Raw genomic sequence first — 19,870 nt, forward strand, 5'->3', positions numbered from 1 at the left:
TGGGACTCAGGAGGCACAGAATAGATGGGGGCGTGGCCAGTCAGAAGTGGTATTTGCCAGTTCTCCGAACTACTCAAAATTTCTGCTACCGGTTCTCCAGAGCTGGTCAGAACCTGCTGAATCTCTGATGTTGATTCAGCAGAACTGCCCTATTTTCCTAAGAATTTGAGATAAACATGAAACTTTTTGTTTTCTAATGAGAATGACAACACTTGGAAACTCTGAGCACCCTCAGGGATGGGAAAGAGAAGCATAATTCTTTCTCCTTTAATTGCCACATTCTTAACAGAAATTGCTTCTTTAAAGCTGCTACTCCTTTGCATTTTGCAAGAAGTTCCCAGATTTCTGATAATGCCACTCCCATGTTTTCCAAATCATATCCTAAATAATAACAGGTTCAAATTCTCAATAAAATGGTTCTCCTGCTTTTTGCAGACTCTTGATTCAGCCAGAATGGCAAATAAGATCATAGATCATAAAGGGGAAGGGGAAGAGGGAGAGAGAGAGAAAGAGAAAGAGAGAGAGGGAGGGAGGGAGGGAGGGAGTTATTATTGCAGAGTTTCCCAGCCTCATCAACTTTCAGAAGTGTAGGCTGCAATTCCCAGAATTCCCCAGCCAGCACTGGGAGATTACACTAGCCGGCATTTGTGGTCCATGCACCTGAACATTGCTGAGGTTGGGAAACATTGGATTATTGTGTTCTGTTTTGCCTTAGCAAATAGCAAATTCAGCCTCAATAGTCCTGATGCCTAAAAGGTTGCCTATTTTGCATGTAGTAGTGGCAGAATATTGAACTAAGGAAGAATGTCCTGACAGTAAGAACAATTAATCAATGGAACTGCTTGTTTACTGGAGTTGTGGATACTTTATTGCCGGAGATCTTCAAGAAAATATTGGAGAGCCATTTGTTCGAGATGTAATAAGGTCTCCTAACTTGGGCAGGGGGTTGAATTAAAAAGACCTCCGAGACCCCTTCTAGCCTTCTGTAAACCATTGTCCATAAGTTATTGGCATCCCTCTATCTAGCAGGATTTTCCTGTATGCAAGTGCCAGGCAATCTAACTTCACAGAGTTTAATTCTGAGTTGAAGCTCTTTGGGCTGTATGAAAGTCCTGGCAGATGCTCTCAACAAGTTGCCTTTTCTAAAGATGATAAGTCAAAGTTTATTGCAGCTTCTCTATGATCCACAACTAATACGAATTATATTCTCTATGCACGATCCTCAATAACAGAATAACAGAGTTGGAAATGACCTTGGAGGTCTTCTAGTCCAACCCCCTGCTCAATCAGGAAACCTTATATCATTTCAGACAAATGGGTGTCCAATCTCTTCTTAAAAACCTCCAGTGTCAGAGGATTTACAACTTCTGGAGGCCAGTTATTCCACTGATTAATTGTTCTAACTGTCAGGAAATTGTCCTTAGTTCTAGGTGGCTTTTCTCCTTGATCAGTTTCCATCCATGGCTTCTTTGTCCTGCCTCCAAGTGCTTTGGTTGGCTCCCTCTTCTTTGTGGCAGCCCTTTAGATAGTAAAGTAGAGCAACACATGACTCAGAATTCTAATTTTCCCGATGAAAAACCCTTTTTGCTGTGTTTGTATCAAAAGAGGAGGCTTTGATGATTTTATCAAGATGGAGAGATGGAAGGGAAGAGGCAGGAGACAAGGAAAGAATAGCTTGGCCTTTTTTGTGGGGACCATTATCTGCTTTTTCAGTCCTTGACTTAGAGATTGCTATTCTAAGAATTACATTTTTGTATTCATAACCAAGATACAAATTAAAATTTAATTTTAACATACTCTGATGGCAGAGGGTATGGAATGAAGAAAAGGAGATTTATGGTTTAATAGGCTACTGGTATTAGAATGCATCCTGATGCTGTCTTTATTTATGCTGCCACCCAAAATTAATTACTTAGATACCATGTTCATGGTGCATCAAATTATTGTAATGTTTCTTTCAGCTTATGGTGATGTATGCAACTGATGCTGTGGCATCTTCTCTACCAAAACTTGTGCCAGCATGATATGCTTCTTAGAACATGGACAGTAAAATTCTATTCATCAATCAGAATAGAACTCTTAGGAAGTTTCTCCTTAATTCTAGGTTGCTTCTCTCCTTGATTAGTTTCCACCCATTGTTTCTTGTCTTGTCTTCTAGGTTTGGAAAATAAGTTGACCCCTTCATCTTTGTGGCAGCCCCTCAAATACTGGAATACTGCTATCATGTCACCCCTAGTCCTTCTTTTCTCTAGATTGGCCATACCCAATTCCTACAACCTTCTTCATATGTTTTTGTCTCCAGGCCCTTAATCATCTTAGTTGCTCTTCTTTGCACTTTTTCCAAAGTCTGAACATCTTTTTTGCAATGTGGTGTGTCTAACCAGAATTGCCTCCCACGATGTTATTAGGGCTTACACTCTAGTAAACGAGTTCATTACAGTGCCAAACTAAAATGCTAAAATATTTTTTTGGGAAGAGCGGGAAGTCATTTTCAAATAGCAGATATTCTATAATACAAGTCAGACATAATGTGTGAAGTGCTCGAATTTCTTAGCCTGGAGAGGCTGGCATTACTTCTTTGGATCAAAGAATGTAGAAATGGATTGGCGGAATGATAGAGGAGAACAAAGAGAGCCCCAGAGAAGAGGAAGTCTTGGCACTTGTCACACAATTCCTTTTACCCATTTCTACTGTAGGAAACAGAAGATGTTCAAAGTAATAGCAGTTCAGTGCAAATGGCAGCCAAATGTTTCTCTCAAAAAATCAGCATCAGCTTTTCAGGTTGAGTCACTGCCAACCGCTGCTATCTTAGGAAGATCCTTGTTCTTTTCAATTCAAGGATCTTCTTGAGAACATTGACGTCATCCTACTATGTGAATTTTATGGTTTGCTTGGTTTTAAGCCATATTACATATCTAAGATATAACATCAAACCAACCATTGCTCTTTGCAAAACACAGTCAATGGCTTAGCGCGTGGTGGTGTGAGTCCAACTAATTATGCTTTACCGAACAAACTATGGTTCAGCAAACCACAGCTTAGCATAGTGGGTGTGCCGGCACACAGTGCTATTGTACCGATGATTGTATCTTAATGAGTAGCTTGCATGAAATGCTATCCTGCAAAAAACAGGCTGCCAGACAGGTGAAGCATTTGAAAATGGGGACTGTCTACAATTCGAGAAGAATGGTTGGTAGTCGAGAATTGCCTCCAGTTAGAAAGCTCTTCCAGGAAAGGTGTGGCTGAGAAGGACTGTGTGTAGGATGTTCCCACTCAATTTACTTATTTGTTAGATTCATATCTCATCTTTCTCCAGGGAGCTTCAAGCAGCCTACATAATACTTTCTCCTCCTATTTTCCTTGTTGGTAATAGTCCTCAGTAGGGTGGATGGAGAAAATGAATGGTAACCATGGTAGAAAATAAAACATACTTCTTTCACCGTGATAAAACTTGTCTTTCAGACATACCATGACATGGTAATGCCAGTAAATGATTATATGTATTAAATATGCATCCAATTAAATTATTAAGTATTGAAGTCCATTTACATAACAAGAAGTAAAAATGGAAAATTCCTGAAAGAAACGACTATGTGCAAGTCAAATGCCTAAATGGATTGAAATGTATTGATTGTGGGTGGACTTGAGCCTGATCTCCCTGTTCCCAGACTAACATGTTAATCAATGCTTGCACTGGTTTCTTATCTACTCTTTATTACTTGGATGGACAGATTTCAGATTAGATGGTGGGAAGCAGAATAACTGCAGACTGGAGAGCACATTGTTCAAATAAACTCTGCATATTAAAAAAGCACCACAATTATTTCTAACTTTTTAAAAGTCAACCTTACAGCAGAGACTCTGTTCAGGTCTTCATCCTGGAATGAAATGTCCTAGGAACGAAAACTTTTGAGATTGTACAGGGCACAATCATACTGAATGCAACGTTGACATGTAAAATCAATTTGAATCACAGCATTCAGGAATTATTGAGCGTCATCTGTACTTCAATAACTGTCTGGTTTAGTACAGCAGCTAAACAGGACAGGTAGAGACTCCAACGGATAGTTAGAACTGCAGAAAAAAAACAATTGCAACCAGCCTGCCTTCCATAGAAGACCTGTATACTGTTGTACAGGTCAGAAGGAGGGCTGAGAAGGTATCTGCAGACCCCTCACATCCTGGACATAAACTGTTTCAACTCCTTCTCTTAAGATGCTGCTACAGGGCACGGCATGCCAAAACAATTAGAGACACGGACAGTTTTCCCCTCATGCCGTCACTCTGCTAAACACCTAATCTCACAGCATTGCTTTATTTCTAAGTATATTTACCATATTGTATGGCTGTAGTATTATTATTATCCTTCTTGTCTTCTCTACTATCATTGATATTATTATGATTATTATTACTCTGTTGCTTTGCGTGCATATTCAGAGCTTCTGCACTAGACACAAATTTCTTGTTTTGTCCAATCACACTTGGCCAAATAAAGTATTCTCAAATTTGGGATCTCAAATTCAGAATACAGCTGGAAGGGACCTTGGAGGTCTTCTAGTCCAACCCCCTGTTCAAGCAGGAGTCTCTATACCATTTCAGAGAAGTAGCTATCCAGTCTCTTCTTAAAAACTACAGGGATGGAGCACCACAACTTCTGAAGCAAGCCGTTCCACTGGTTAATTGTTCTCCTTGTTTCTCCTTAATTCCAGGTTGCTTCTCTCCTTGATTAGTTTCCATCCATTGTTTCATGTTTTGCCTTCTGGAAAATAAGTTGACCCCCTCTTCTTTGTGGCAGCCCCTCAAATACTGGAATACTGCTCTCAGTTGCTATCACTAGAATATTGATAGCATCTGATTGGTATGCATATTCTATTGATAGGCTATTGATGTTCTATTCTATTCAAAGTTATTTAACATTTATTCAATTTATGAAGATGAAACTCAGATCTTATTGCCTTTTGTTGGTGATGAACAATCTGGAACGTAGGAAAGAATTTTGCCTGGGTGCTTTATATTTATGAAAATAGCTGGGTTTTCTGTATGAGATGTTTAATTCCCCAGAAGCCTTCTGGGAGGAAAAAAAAAAACCTGCTGACTTTGCCATCGCGCGGTTAAAGGCCTTTGTGCTCAGCAAACACATTGCAGCAAACAGCATTTTCTAGCACAGAGAATGGGTTGGGCAATCTTTAAGGAAGAACATTACTTTATTGCACATGTTAAGGCTTTCACTCTGTTTTAACTTTTATGTGCATGACAAAGAACAAAGAGCAATGGTTTAAATGCTTGCGATCTGCTAGCTGTGCTATTTATCCTCAGTCAATTTCACACCACTTCCATAACATCAGCGGGATACTTATTTCGAAACCATCGGATTCCTTTAAGCTGTTTGAGATTTTTATATTAAAAACAAATCAAACTTCAAAATTATAGAAGTGCAAACCCTCCTTATATTTCTTAATGGGGTTATTATTCTTTGGGGGGGGGCATATGAAAATGGCTCAGGGTGATGAAAGAACTGGTGGCAGATCTCATCGCTGGCAGGTAATAGGTGAAGCGAGTTGAATTCTCTTCACTCTAATAATGAGCTGACTCCACACCAGCACAAAATACACACAACTTCCATTCGCAGATTTTTATTGTTTTGCCATGCTCAACCACTTGCAAAGAAAATAATGGCCTTGGTTTAATCAACATGCTGAACCATGGGAATTAATTTTGCTGGGTATATTATGTAAACCAGGATCAAAGTTGCTCCTTTAGGGCTTTTATACTATGAAAATTGTGGCTTATTCTTTCTTGCATCAACAGCCATTTGAAGTAATGCAATCTGTTAACCATATTGTAGGTCATGGGTGTCAAACTCATGACATCACATTGCTGTCACGTGACTTATTGCAATATTTTTCCCCTTCATGGAGCTGAGGTGGGTGTGGTTTGTGTGTGATACATCTGGTCCACAGGCTGCCAGTTTGACATCCCTGTTGTAGGTGATCCACAGACCATAGTTTGAGAATTAATATACTAGGTCATAATGCGGTTTGGTGAATGATCCCATTCATTAAGGCTTAGCAATGATATGTGAATAATAGCCACTGGTGACATATGCCTGAGGACCTGTCATTCAATCCAACTCCAAAAATGCTAGAGAATTACTGGAAGCCAGACACTCAGACAAATCAGCCATCAATGGGCACATAGAGATAAACAACATCTACTCAACATCCATTCAAAGCAGGCAATCAAAAAGCCAAAAAAGGAAGAAAAAGACCAAAACACCTCCTCACCAGCAATCAACACCCAGATGAACAGAGATTAACACCAAGATTAATATTAGACTAACAATCAAGTGGCAAACAATAGCCCAATCAAGGAACTGCCAAATGAGCTGATAGAAAACAACAGCCAAATCAAGGAACGGCCATGACTAGACTTACCTATCCTGAAAGGGGAAGCCATTAGTGTACAAAATGAGAGCAAACCCCACTCCCCTACTAGCACTGATGATGTTAGTGCTAAATTTGATTGCTAAACCAGGCAGTTGCTAAACCAGAACTAGGTAGAAAAATACAGGTTCCTGTGCTTTGATTCTATCCCTAATGTATATGCCTCTATATAAACCATATGCACACCTTTAAATTGTTTCGTCCTCTTACATTTTGTCAATGGAGATTCAACAGAAGTTTTCGGCTAAAAATGAAATGGACAAATATTAATGTTTACCAGGAGTTCAGATTTAACAAGTGTGCATATATCTTAGCTCCAGAAATTCAATTTATAAAGCGAAGGAAGTTTGCTTAAATATTGTTAGGACTTGTACAGAATGCTATGGTTGATAGCAATGGAAGAGAGGTGATGGCAGTGATCCATCTGAGGTATTGTTTTCCCTTAAATGTTAGGACATATTTTAAAAAAAACCACCTCAATTCTACTGCATGTACAACAATTATCTTTAAACAAGCCCTGCTGTGGCTTAATTTTATTCACCGACTGTTAGTTTTGGCACTCTGAATTTTTCTCTTTGTTTTTAGCTCGTAAATAGGCATTTAATAACTGGTTCTTGTTTTTATGTTTTTCGTCTTTTGAAAGCCACTCTAAGCCACTCTCTGTGAATAATGCATACCCTTTTCAAAAAAAAGAAAAGAAAAGAAAAAAGTCCATAAAAGGCCATTCTAGATCTGTTCTTATATTGTGAAAGATATTCAAAACAACCTTGCTTTAACTTTAAATACACAGAGTTGATTGGAGAAGTGGTTTAGACGGCTTCTAATTTGTAAAATTCCCCGTTTCGTTTCTGCTCGGAATGGCTATTTTTATTTTCAGTTTTTTGTTGTCCATTTCATTATATAGAGCAGTATTTCTCAACCTTGGCAACATGAAGGTGGGGATTTCAACTCCCAGAATTCCCCAGCCAGCCAGCCAGCCTACTGGCTGGGGAATTCTGGGAGTTGAAGTCCACCCATTTTCAAGTTGTTAAGATTTGAGAAACACTGCATTCGTATGAAAGTCCAATTTTCCCCATGCTGCATCCACAGAAACGTAGCAGTGTCAGATATATCACTCAAAATAATATTACTAGACACCGTTAAGCTTTTCTTTTCCAAGAAGGAAAAAAATTGCAGTTTGATATGGCTCATTAAGTAGAGCCTCTTTCATTTCTACTAATGGCTACAAATGCTCGTTATCAATTGCTGAACTCAGAATGAGCAAACAAAGCAGGGCTAATGCATCACAAAAGAGAGTTTTGTTCGGCTGTTTTGACAGCTGTAGTTTGAATCATAGTACAAGAGCCGCAAATGGTATCCCATAATCTACACTGTTGCAACAGCAATTAAATGGGATCAGAGCCAGCCTTAAATTGATATTCTCTCTTCACCGAGAAGCAGGTAAGTGAAAGTTATTGTGGTGTGAAAAGGATGAGCTTATCAAAATTGGATCCTGATCTAGCTTGATCCGCTGCTAAAAGGCTGCCTTAGTGCTACTGAACTCAGCCCCTCCAATTACACTGAAGCCACTGGGCAAGATAATGTGCTGAAAAAAACTTTGAGATCCAAGTTTAATGCACAGGGCTACTCTACCTGGGCTGCCAAAATCCAGAGGATTGCCAAATTGAGGCTTTTTATGGTTTTTGTGTCTCTTTCCTGCCATCTGGTGATCATCTGGAGTTTTGCAACCCATGTATGCTGTAATGACCCTAGGGAATGATTGTTTTCAATTGTTTTTCCTGTTTTTCCCCTGGTTTCTGATCCCTCCTGAAGCCATAATAAACCCAGAATTCATGCCAGACTAAGTTAAACATCTCTTGCTTATAATTGATGCATTTCTACCTGGACAAACTATTAACATTAGATAATGCAGTACCAATAAGATGCAGTACCAATAGAGGGCGGAGCTGGCATCGTGACGATACGGCATGCGATCTTGGAGGTCTGAGATCGCTGCCGATATCTTTGCTCCTGGATGGTCCAAGTGGATCTAAACCATCCCGAAGAGACAGTGAATGTAAAGAGCACATCCTGTCGATCTCAGGGATACCGCAAAGTCTCTGGTAGATCCAGGAGAAGCTCTTTTTGCCAGCGGCAAAGAGGCAGCCATTAAAGCTGCTGAAGTTGGGACAGCTCCGAAACGAAAGAGAGAGTATGCCGGTTTGGTGAGAACTTTTTCTTTATTTTAAGATTTGAAAGGACACCCTGAGGAAAAGAAAGAATCTGTAAAAGTTTTTGACAGAATTGATTAAGCGGCGATTTTAAACAGGAATGTCAAAGTAATATTTTTATTATTTTTTCATTGCTGGATTTTCTACACATGACCTTATATTTTGAAACTGGACTGGTTTTTCTTTCTCTTCTTTTTATCTCTTCTTTTCTCTGGTGTTGAAGCTTATAGGAGAAAAGGTTAAAAGAAGGTTAGAAGATTAAAAGACAATGTTATTTGAAAATTCCAGTCTGGCTATCGACTATTGAAGCATTTTCTTATTCTATAATATACAAAAAGGAACAAACAGATATGGTGAAATATTGAATGAAAAGGGTGAACTTAAATCTATACAAAAACTAGAGGAACAAGGTATAAAGATGAATTGGTTTTCATATGCGCAAATACATTCAAGGTATGATAAAGATTCTAAAACAGAAGGTTTCTATGATAAACTGACTGACTTAGATAAGATTTTGACAGGTACTGATGAAAAGGTGGTTAAAAATTGTATGGATATTTATTAGAAATTAAACTAGAAGAAGAACAAGTTAAAGAAACTATGATTGCTTGGGGGAAGAATTTTGGATATGGGATCGATTTAGAGATATGGCAAAAATTGTGGTCTCAAAATTATAAAATGACAATGTCAACAGCATATAAAGAACATTTGTATAAGATTTTTTACAGGTGGCACTTTCCCCCAACAAGAATAGCAAGAATGTTCAAGAATAAATCCGAAAAATGTTGGAAATGTCATCAGATACCTGGCTCATATTACCATATGTGGTGGACTTGTGCAGATGCTAAAAAATACTGGACTAAAATCCACATGTGGCTGGAAAAAATGACAAAAAAGCATATAGATTTGAAACCAGAAATATTTTTATTGGGAATTTTACCTGAAATATATAGTAAAGACTTGAAATACTTGATTGTAAATGTATTAACAGTGGCTAGGATTGTACTTGCTAAAAACTGGAAAAATGAGAAAATATCATCACAGGAGGAAATCATTAAGAAAATATTGGAATGTGCTGAAATGAGTAGATTGACATTTGAAATTAAAGAACAAGAGGATAAACAATTTTATAAAATTTGGGATCTATTCTATCAATGATTAGACAATAAAATATAGTAATAAAATATGTAGACTTTTAGAAAATAATAAATATATAAAGATGAATTCTTTTCTAATTATATCTACAAAATGATTCTAGGATAGATCTGGGATGGTGATACGAATTGTTATAAAACAAATTAAGTAAAATATGATCATTTTGGAAAACATGAATGAATAAAAGTATAGTCAAATGATTGATTAATAATGATATTAATGTATTTAATATATTGATTGAAAATACGAGATTATATACAATGTAATTATAATTGAAGACTATGAAATGGAAGCACAAAACAATTTGTAAACCAACCAGCACACTGTATGTACATATATGGAAGATGGTTTGATGTTTTTATGTTTTGTTTGTTTATGTTTGTTTTAAAAACCAATACAATTTTTTTTAAAAAAAGATGCAGTACCAATAAAGGAGAATATTTGTAGCTTAGTGTTTAAATGAGGGGTCTTTGGCGCTCTCTAAGTTTTCTTGTTTTCTTGCAGACATTTAATTACCCAAACTATGTAACATCATCAGTGCTGGTCCAGCACTGATAATGTTACCTAGTTTGGGTAATGAAACCTTGAAAGAAAACTAGCAAGCTCAGAAAGCACCAAGGACACTCTCCCCAAAGATGCAATAATAATTTCCCAATGCCTGATGAATAGATATTGTCTGGCAATTTGTCTGGAACCATTAACCTGAAATCTTGTGTGATAACAAGAATTGTAAAAAAAATTGCAGTGATCACATCAGTGTCCACAGGGTTTCACCCTCGTTGTTCCATTTCTGAAGGGCTTTGGGAGAGATACTTGGTACATCATCTGAAAAATCAGTCTGGTAAGATCATGAAATATATTTCTAATTTGGAATGCTTGGCTGTGATGCCCAAAAGGACACGATGGAAAAAGAATCATCGTTGTCCAGAACATAGTCAGACTACACAACTCAACAGAAGCTACCAGATACTCAACTAGAGGAATATTAGGCTGAAGTCACTGTAAGTTGTTTATTGCCCTCTGTCAATATAACAGCACAGTCCCCTCTTGAACCCATTTCAATAACCATCTCTTCTTTGTCCCACCTTACTGGGTAACCTAACTGGCATTTCTGCTTTGAGAAATTGTAGGTCACTATTTATGAATTAACTCCCACATCACAGGACTTGATTCCAAAAGTAGGTATATGAATTCAGAAGGAGCATGGACATCCTTAAGATGATCACTCCTATGCATTTCCTTCTTCCCCATTTACAGTCATAAGATTAGTTAGTTTATGAATTTCACTTTGCTCAGACTTGAAAGTTTCTAAGCTAGATTTGTGATCTCATTTTCTAGTCATTGTCTCCCTGTCCTTCTTTCCAACTTCTTTTGCTCTTTATAATAGATTAATATGCCGGTAGGCAGTACCTTTTATATCAACTGTGTAGTGCCTGGGTCTTTTAGGAGCATTAAAAATGTGTTGGCGTTTCATCCTAATGTAAGCTGGGTGCTGTGCCAGGCAGCCTAGAGGCCTTAAGCTTTGTAGTCAACACATAAAGTCCTAAGCATACCTTAATTTGCAAAATGGAAACACTGTGTTCTTTATTATCTCCTGAGTAGCTTCTTTCACTCAATATTATTAAGGTAGATGATGATGATAGCTAGCTAGCTAGCTAGCTAGCTAGCTAGCTAGCTAGCTAGATAGATAGATAGATAGATAGATAGATAGATAGATAGATAGATAGATAGATAGATAGATAGATAGATAGATGATAGACTTCAGAATTCTGAAATTCACTTGCATTACCATTATCCTATTCTGTGTTTACTTACCTTTCACTCAACCTATTTCTCATGCTCTTTCTATTTTTCTCTTCACTCTGAAAGACTTTTAAGTGTTTTCTGCATTACATAATTGGAACATGGGACAGTTATAGAAAGGAATGGAATGAAATATCTGAGAGGTGGCCTTGGTTAAACCAAAGCACCCATGTTATAATGTGGATATTTTCAGAAACACAGCAAATTCTCATCTTGAAGGTGAGGTCAGTTCAGCAGGTCAGTTTATTTTAATCTGAATTAAAAGTGTAAGATAAATCACACCCAGACACGGAATCCATTTTTTTTTTTTGGGGGGGGGAGGGTTTATTAATAGCTAAATTCCTTCAAGAGAATCAGTTGTGGGTCTCACGCTAATGACTTGAGTCAAAGTCAATTTTGGTGAGTCCAAAGCAAAATAATGACAGGTTAATCTCCTCTGCCAACTCATTTCCCATCTTTTTCCTTCTGTTCTTTCTCCATTCCCACTGGGTTGTTAGGAAAGGGACAGTGATCTAAACTGACTGCTCATAAAGAGATTTTGAAATTAGACCGAGGAGTTAATTTATAGCTCTAATCCCTAAGCTAGATGAATCCCAGTGATACAGAAGTCTTTCCTTTTCTAAGGAATGCCTCTATTTTACTTTAGTGTCACTGCCAAGACTGTGGACCACACCTTGCCTTCAAGCAGCACCAAGTCTAGCTTTGACTCCCATCGTTGAATCATCACCAGAAATATTAAACTGAAAAAAAAGCTCAAAGTACAACAGGGGAAGTCGAGAGAAGAAAGAAAAGGAAATAACAGGCAGTTTGGGGAGGGGAATTTGAATCAATTCCTTCTTTGAATGAGGAGACATTTTGTAGATTACTGAAGAATACACAAAGGGTGTTGGCTCATATTGTACCATATACTGACACTGAACTGAACATCTCGTACTTAAAAAGTTGGCCCTCTTAGATGGAAAAATACAGCTGACTTGCCTGCACCTGTGGACGCACCCAATTACACCTCTTTTTGAAACGGCTTTTTGGAAAAGGAAGGAATGCTTCAGAAAACCTGCTTGCTATTTGGAAACGCTAGAATTGTTTAAAGCTGTCCTAGGCCAGCATTAACCCAGGTCTTCCTTCCTTCTCCATATTAAGAGCCTTTCTAAGAGTTTTGTAGATATAGATAACAGGTAGTCTTTGACTTATAACAGTTCATTTCATGACTGAAGTTGCAATGGCACTGAAAAAAGTGACTTCTCACTATTTTTCATCCTTATGACCCTTGTAGCAATGTGTCATGTGATCAAAATTCAGATGCTTGGCAACTGGTGCATACTTACGACCATTGCTGTGTCCCAAGGTCATGTGATCACCTTTTATAATCTGTTGACAAGTAAAATCAACAAGGAAGCCAGATTCACTTAATAACTGGCTTACTAACTTATCAACTGCAACAATTCACTTAACAAAAGTGGCAAGGAAGGCCATAAAATGGGGAAAAACTCACTTAACAAATGTCTCACTTAACAACATATATTTTGGGCTCAATTATGGTCATAAATAGATGCAAGTACCTGTATATGCCTCATGATCCCAAGACATTTTTGCTTCTTGACATGAAACAGCAAAGGGATCTCACCATGACTGTCCAACATTAAGTACACACATTGATCTGGTTTTTCTATCATAGGCAAGAAAAGCTGGTAAGTTTTTCTGCTAGTAAAAATGTAGTCATCAGTTAAAGATCTGGGAATTTGCTGCCTCTTTAGGATGTCTGAAAGGATGCCTTGAATGAGCAATAGAACAGTATCTGGAAGGGATCCTGGGCCAAAATGGATGCCTGGGTAATGCTAAAGGCAGAATTCTCAACTGAGAACACCACTGTTCCAGTCTAGTCCTTCTGCATAATACCAGAATACCATGTCACTGGAAGGCAAAATCTCAAAACCGCAACTCACTTACTTTGGCCATGTCATGCAGGGGAATTTATTTGAGTGGTGCGGTGGCCTAGAGATGGAGCTCTCGCCTCACAGTCAGGAGGCTCTGAGTTCGATCCCAGGTAGAGGCAGATATTTCTGGCCCACTGAAAAACAAAAACCCTCTGCACTGGTGACAGGAAGGGCATCCAGCCAGTAAACACTCAGCTCCACTAAGTTGCCCAGACTCCACCCCACAAGGGATTATGGGGTTGTTAAAAGAAGATGTGAGAAAATTCATTGGAGAAAGCAATTATGTTTGGAAGAGTAAAAGGAAACCAGGACGCCAAAGAACATGGTGGCCGGACACCATCAAAGCTGACACCAGCCACAGCATAGAACAAATCAAAGAAGTAGTGCAAGATTGGGAAGATGTAGAGAGACCCAGCCCCATAGAATCACCAAGAGTCAGACATGACTGAAGGGTAACGTCAGCATCATGTTATTCAGCCCCATGTTATTCAGGTCCCCCTCAATCCCAAGAATGCCACAGGTTAGGAATTTGAATTAAGTGGTCCTTATTTCTATTCTACCATCTGCTTTGTCATTCATTTTTGTCATACTTTGGACCCAGAATGATGCTATAAAAAGTAGCCTTTAGTAGAGCGAAATAAGTGATTGACTCCATCTGCAGATGGAATATCCTTTCTTCTTCCTCCAATCACACACACATGCAGGTTCCTTCAACTGTGATGAATTATATCCCCTACCTGCACAGCAGATAGAATGGCTAAGTGACAAAAATAGGGGGGGAAAAATCTCTCCTTTACTGAGAATACATTTGTCAATCATGGCTCATCCAAATTGTGTGATGTGTTCCATGAAGAGCAGTGTTAGAAAACTTTTTGACTGGGCTTGCTTAGAAATAAGAATTTGCTTGTCTGTGGCACTTTTTTTTTTAAACTTATGGATACAAACTTTGATTGAATGGCCTTCAACTAGAATCCATCCATAGAACGTGTCCATCTTTTGTCAATTCCAAAAAAGCAGTGCTGGAATTTGTAAAATTCCAGGCAGTTCATAAACTCTTTATCAGCATGAAGTTCATGAAGTCTTTATTAACAGACACAGACTTGAGAGAGTAATTAGAACTGCAGAAAAAACAATTACTACCAACCTGCCTTCAATCGAGGACCTGAATACTGCACGAGTCAAAAAGAGGGCTGTGAAAATATTTACAGACCCCTCACATCCCGGACATAAACTGTTTCAACTCCTTCCCTCAAAACGATGCTATAGAGCACTGCAAACCAGAACAACTAGACACAAGGACAGTTTTTCCCCAAATGCCATCACTCTGCTAAACAAATAATTCCCTCAACACTGTCCAACTATTTACAAAGTTTGCACTACTATTACTATTAATCTTCTCATCGTTCTTTATCACCCATCTCCTCCCACTTGTGACTATAGGACTGTAATTTTAGCGCTTGTATCCTTACGATTTATATTGACTGTTTCCTAGTATGATTTGATTGCTTATTGTACCCTATGACTATTATTAAGTGTTGTATCTTATGATTTTTGTCTCTTGACGAATGTATCTTTTCTTTTATGTACACTGAGCATTTGCACCAAGACAAATTCCTTGTGTGTCCAATCACACTTGGCCAATAAAGATTCTATTCTATTCTATTCTATTCTATTCTATTCTATTCTATTCTATTCTATTCTATTCTATTCTATTCTATTCTATTCTATTCTATTCTATTCTATTCTATTCTATTCTTGAGAACCATCAATAAGATAATTAAGTAGTTAGAGCAGAAGTGTGAAAACTTTAGAGGCTTTTGAACTTTCATCATTACCACATATTGGGTGATCTTGGAGTATAGCAATATCTAGAGGGCTGTAGATTGCCTACAATTGTGTTGAAAGCCATGGGACCTCATGTAACCTATTAAGAGAGAAGGTTGCTTTCTTACAACAAATCTTATTCACTTCCTTTCAGTTTTTCCCAAAGAGGAATCAGTGAGTGCCCCACAAACAGCTGGTCACGTGACCAACTGACCACAACACCACGCAGGACCCAGATAAGCAGAGAAGAAACTAAATGATACTTCAACCCAAACCCCAGTGAAGATGTTACCTAGTTTGGTAACAAAATATCTGGGAGCCAAACAGCAAGCTCGGAGAACAGACCCCTGCCAAAACCTACAACCCAAACTATGCATATTTTCAACAATTTCTAATCAGTGAGTAATTCTACCTGCCTCAGCTTTGAAGAAGTGATCCAATGAACACTGAGGGGAGATAGAGAGTGAGCAAAGGCACACAATTACTCACCTTCTGAAGTGGTTGCAAGTTTGATCTCCGTACAAGGTGTTGCTCTGCATTTGCTAGCTTCCAGTCAGAGGATTTAGAAAATTCTGAGGGATGAAATAATAGAAAATACTTGTAGCTTGGGTTTTAGATTTTGGCAGTGGCTTTGTTCTCCAAGCTTGTTTCAATTTAGTTTCTGAACATTTTGTTACCAGATAACATCATCAGCTGAAGGATTCTGAAGGATACATAGAAAAAATTGATAGATATAAGAATGGTTACTTGCCTGTAACTGAGGTATCAGTGGTGATCAGTGGTGGGATTCAAAAGTTCCCACCACCGCTTCTGTGGGCATGGCTTGGTGGGCGTGGCTGCAGTGGTGGGATTGCACAACTCATGCAACTCGCGCGATCATGCGCACATGTGCCAGTGGTAGGATTCTTTTTTTTTTTTACTACCGGTTCTGTGGGCGTGTCTTGGTGGGCATGGCAGGGGAAGGATACTGCAAAATCCCCATTCCCTCCCCAACCCACTAACCTGCTTTTCAGCTCCGTTCTCCTGTGCAGGGCAACAAAAGAAGACCCAGCCGATCAGCTGGGACTCGGGAGGCAGAGAATAGATGGGGGTGGGGCCAGTCAGCAGCGGTATTTGCCGGTTCTCTGAACTATTCAAAATTTCTGCTACCAGTTCTCCAGAACTGGTCAGAACCTGCTGAATGCCACCTCTGATGTGTGCACCAAACACGCATTAAAACAGTAAAAAAAACTAAGCTACTGCGCCTCTCAGCCATTTAGCACAGCAATCCGCTCTGGTGTGCCAAACAGCTGAGAGATTAAAAAGGACCTAGGAGCAGCGGTGGGTGGGCGGGCCCAACTGCAGAGTGTCGGAGAGACTCGAAGAGAACCGGTTCTTTACCAGCTGATCTTTGGCGCTACCGGTATACCAGAACCAGGCCAAACGGGTAGAATACCACCACTGGTGGTGATCTGTATATTCACACTGATGAAAATGTGTATCTTCACACTACAGGTAGTCCTCAAGTTACAATCACTAGTTTAGTAACTGTTCAAAGTTACAACGGCACTGAGTAAAGTCACTTACAACCAGTTTTTACACTTAGAACCATTGCAGCATCCCCATAGTCATGTAATCAAAATTTGGATGCTTGACAACATATTTATGATAGTTGCAGCATCCTGGGATCATGTGATCAACTTTTGGGACTTTCTGACAAGCAAAGTCAATGGGGAAGCCAGATTCATTTAACAGCCATGTCACCCACTTCATAACTGCTGTCATTCACTTAACAACTGTGGCATGAAAGGTCATTCAATGGGGCAAAACTCACTTAACAAATGTCTCATTTAGCCATATAAATTTTGAGCTCAATTGTGGTCGTAAATCAAAAACTACTTGTACTTCAATAGCAACCTTCTAAAAACTGAAAAAAATAGTGGAACTTAGCAAACGCACACCTGTTCTCCTTATTGGAGAATGACCCAGCAAAACATCAAAATGTAAATACACAGATGGCCACTCAAAAATCTCAGTTATTGTAGAGGATAAATCCTTTTTTTATTGTAGTCCCTTATAATTCACATTGATAGAGAATAGAAAACCGAATATCCAGTGGCAGATCAGTGTTTGTTTTCCTAAAATGCATCCTTCTCTGCCTAAACATCTCTCCAATAGTCTAGTGGAGGTTCATTGTTTTACCCAAATCACAGAGCTTTGGCAAAGAAACATATTTCAGAAAAGTAGCAGATATGTGACCGAAGAAATGCTTTGCTGACAAATCAAGAGTAGATGGCACTATTTAGAAAAAAAAAATATTGGGATGATATACCAACTTTTCTGAGGAAAACTTCAATTGACAAGAAGTACTCTGATAAAAGATGGAAAGGACAATATTTTCGCTTGTAAAACAATTAAAAGATTAGCTCTAGTTATATGGCAACCTTTTTTCTCTCCTTTTCTGTTATATATGGGACATCTATTCTTAAAGAACACAACTCGCTATTTCCATGAGCCTTAGCAATTCAAAGCACTTAGTTCTAATATAATACATCTATGGCACACGTTGCCAACAGATCAAACTATTTATTAAGTCAATAAGGCAAAGGTAAATCCAATCAGAGATCAAACAGCTTATTAGCAGGGAGGAATGGGGGCAGGATGACTGAGAGAGGGCAACAGTGGACATGAGGAGTGACAGAGCTCAGGCGATGACCAAGGATCGCCCCCTACTGATCCATAAGCATGGAGAGTGGAGAGAAATTGGGAACAGCGGAGGCTAACCTGATGACTTGGGGGAAGGGTGCCCCGTCCCTCTTCACAAGGCACACCTGGGGACTGAGATTTCAGGAGATGCTGTGGGGAGGAGCATGTGTCAGGAACAAACACTGAATTGGTAGAGTTTGGTGTGCCAGTACAGACATTTGGAGTTTGCAGGACTGCTTGTTTTTTCCTTACTTGTGGGCTCATTGTTTGTTTCTTGGTTTGTGGACTCATTGTTTGTTCCTTGTTTCATGGACTCATTTTCCTGTTCATTTGTTTTGTTGGACTGGGCGCAACCAGAGGCTGCCGTTTGTCTGTGTGTGCGCGCACTTTACTCTGGGACATGCCAAGAATCTGGGGACATTTGGAGCATTAAAGGGGAGTTTGAACTCTCAGCTGGCTGTGTGACCTTCGTGCCTTGTCCCGGTCATCACATACTGTATATCAGGTCCCAACTCCTGGTCCGTGGCCTGGTACTGGTCCACGGACCATTGGGAACCAGTTTGCACAAGCAGTGGATAAACGTGTGAAGCTCCATTTGCACAAGTAGTGGGAGCGAGCATGAAACCATCCCCTCCCTCCCACCACCGGTCCATAGGTATTCCAAGATATCTCATAAAATGTGATGAGAAGGTGAGGTATGTCCTTTTTGTTCTGTGGTTACAAGAATGTGTTTTGATTGTGGGATATCAGGAAAAAGATAGGCTCATTCATTCCTCAATCTCCATTTTACCAAAGGCAATCCTTTGATATTACTGTCAATTACATTAGGACCACAGGATTGAGATATAGAGAATGTAAATGAGCAGGTGCCACTTAGAACTGATTGTGGGAAATTTAAGGCAAGTTTACCATTCTACCACAGAAAATGTGGGGGAAAGTTATTGTCAGGCACGGCATCAGTCTTAACTGTCCATGGCTATAATCTTTTGGGATAGTGATGATGACGTTCACTTTTAACCAACCCATGCTGGGAAGCTTTATCCAAGTTCGGAACTGCCCAAAGTATCTTAATGGCAGTTGAGAGACCTGATCCAATTAATGTGAAGCTTGAGAAGTCATCATATCATCTTGCCCTATCTCAGTTAAAAGGAAGTGGGGTGATAATGGTGATGCCTTTTCACTTCATTTTGACCTTGGTTAAGATACCTGCAGGATGCTTGGACAGCAATTTTATGCATGCTGTGCTCACTAAGGAGCAGTCAACTGGTTTAAGGTTGTTCTTTTATTGGCAACTCTTGCCATGCTGATGCTGGAGAAAAGGCTCAAATGGGAGGAGAAATGAAGTATGGGTTCCTGTGATTTTCTCAAGCAGCCTGCTGTCCCACACCACACTATGGTTTTGGTAGTCTTAGCTTAAGGCTGAGAAAGGTTTAGACATCAAAAGTGGGCAGGCCTGGGTTGAATATTTTCATACCTTGTTCAGTGATGCTCCAACTGTCTCAGTTGTCACATAATGTCACTCTGAAGTCAAGAGACCGATTCCCTGTTCCTTCTTCTGAGACGGTTAAACTTATTTTACAATTGAAAACCCCAAGGCAAAGCAATTGAGGGTGATCTGATTGCAGCAAATCTGTTCAAGATAAATGTGGCTGTTCTTTCCTTGAGAGCTGATGTAGATCCATCAGAGCAGATAAAAACGAGATAGGAGGAATCTGATGAGTATTCACTCTATCAGCTTGCTGAGCATGGGAGGTAAAAGTAGTTGATATTGGACAAGGCAGGACAATATCTCAGTGGAAGAACAAGCGGAGAGCAA

The 19,870-nt window shown here is 39.2% G+C and overlaps 1 protein-coding gene across 1 annotated transcript in view; it reads right to left on the reverse strand.

Moving 5' to 3' along the window:
• Nucleotides 1–19,870, reverse strand: part of SAMD12 (sterile alpha motif domain containing 12) — a 292,967-nt gene that overhangs the window by 10,137 nt on the left and 262,960 nt on the right. Inside the window, exon 5 of the mRNA XM_026689580.2 lies at nucleotides 15,859–15,941. Within this exon, the coding sequence (XP_026545365.1) occupies nucleotides 15,859–15,941 (83 nt within the window). The remainder of the gene's footprint in view (nucleotides 1–15,858; nucleotides 15,942–19,870) is intronic.

The sequence above is a fragment of the Notechis scutatus genome, chromosome 3, assembly GCF_049901735.1.
Source record: "Notechis scutatus isolate UNSWTSFEM ecotype Mainland chromosome 3, rNotScu1.2, whole genome shotgun sequence".
In the NCBI taxonomy this organism is placed as follows: Eukaryota; Metazoa; Chordata; class Lepidosauria; order Squamata; family Elapidae; genus Notechis; species Notechis scutatus.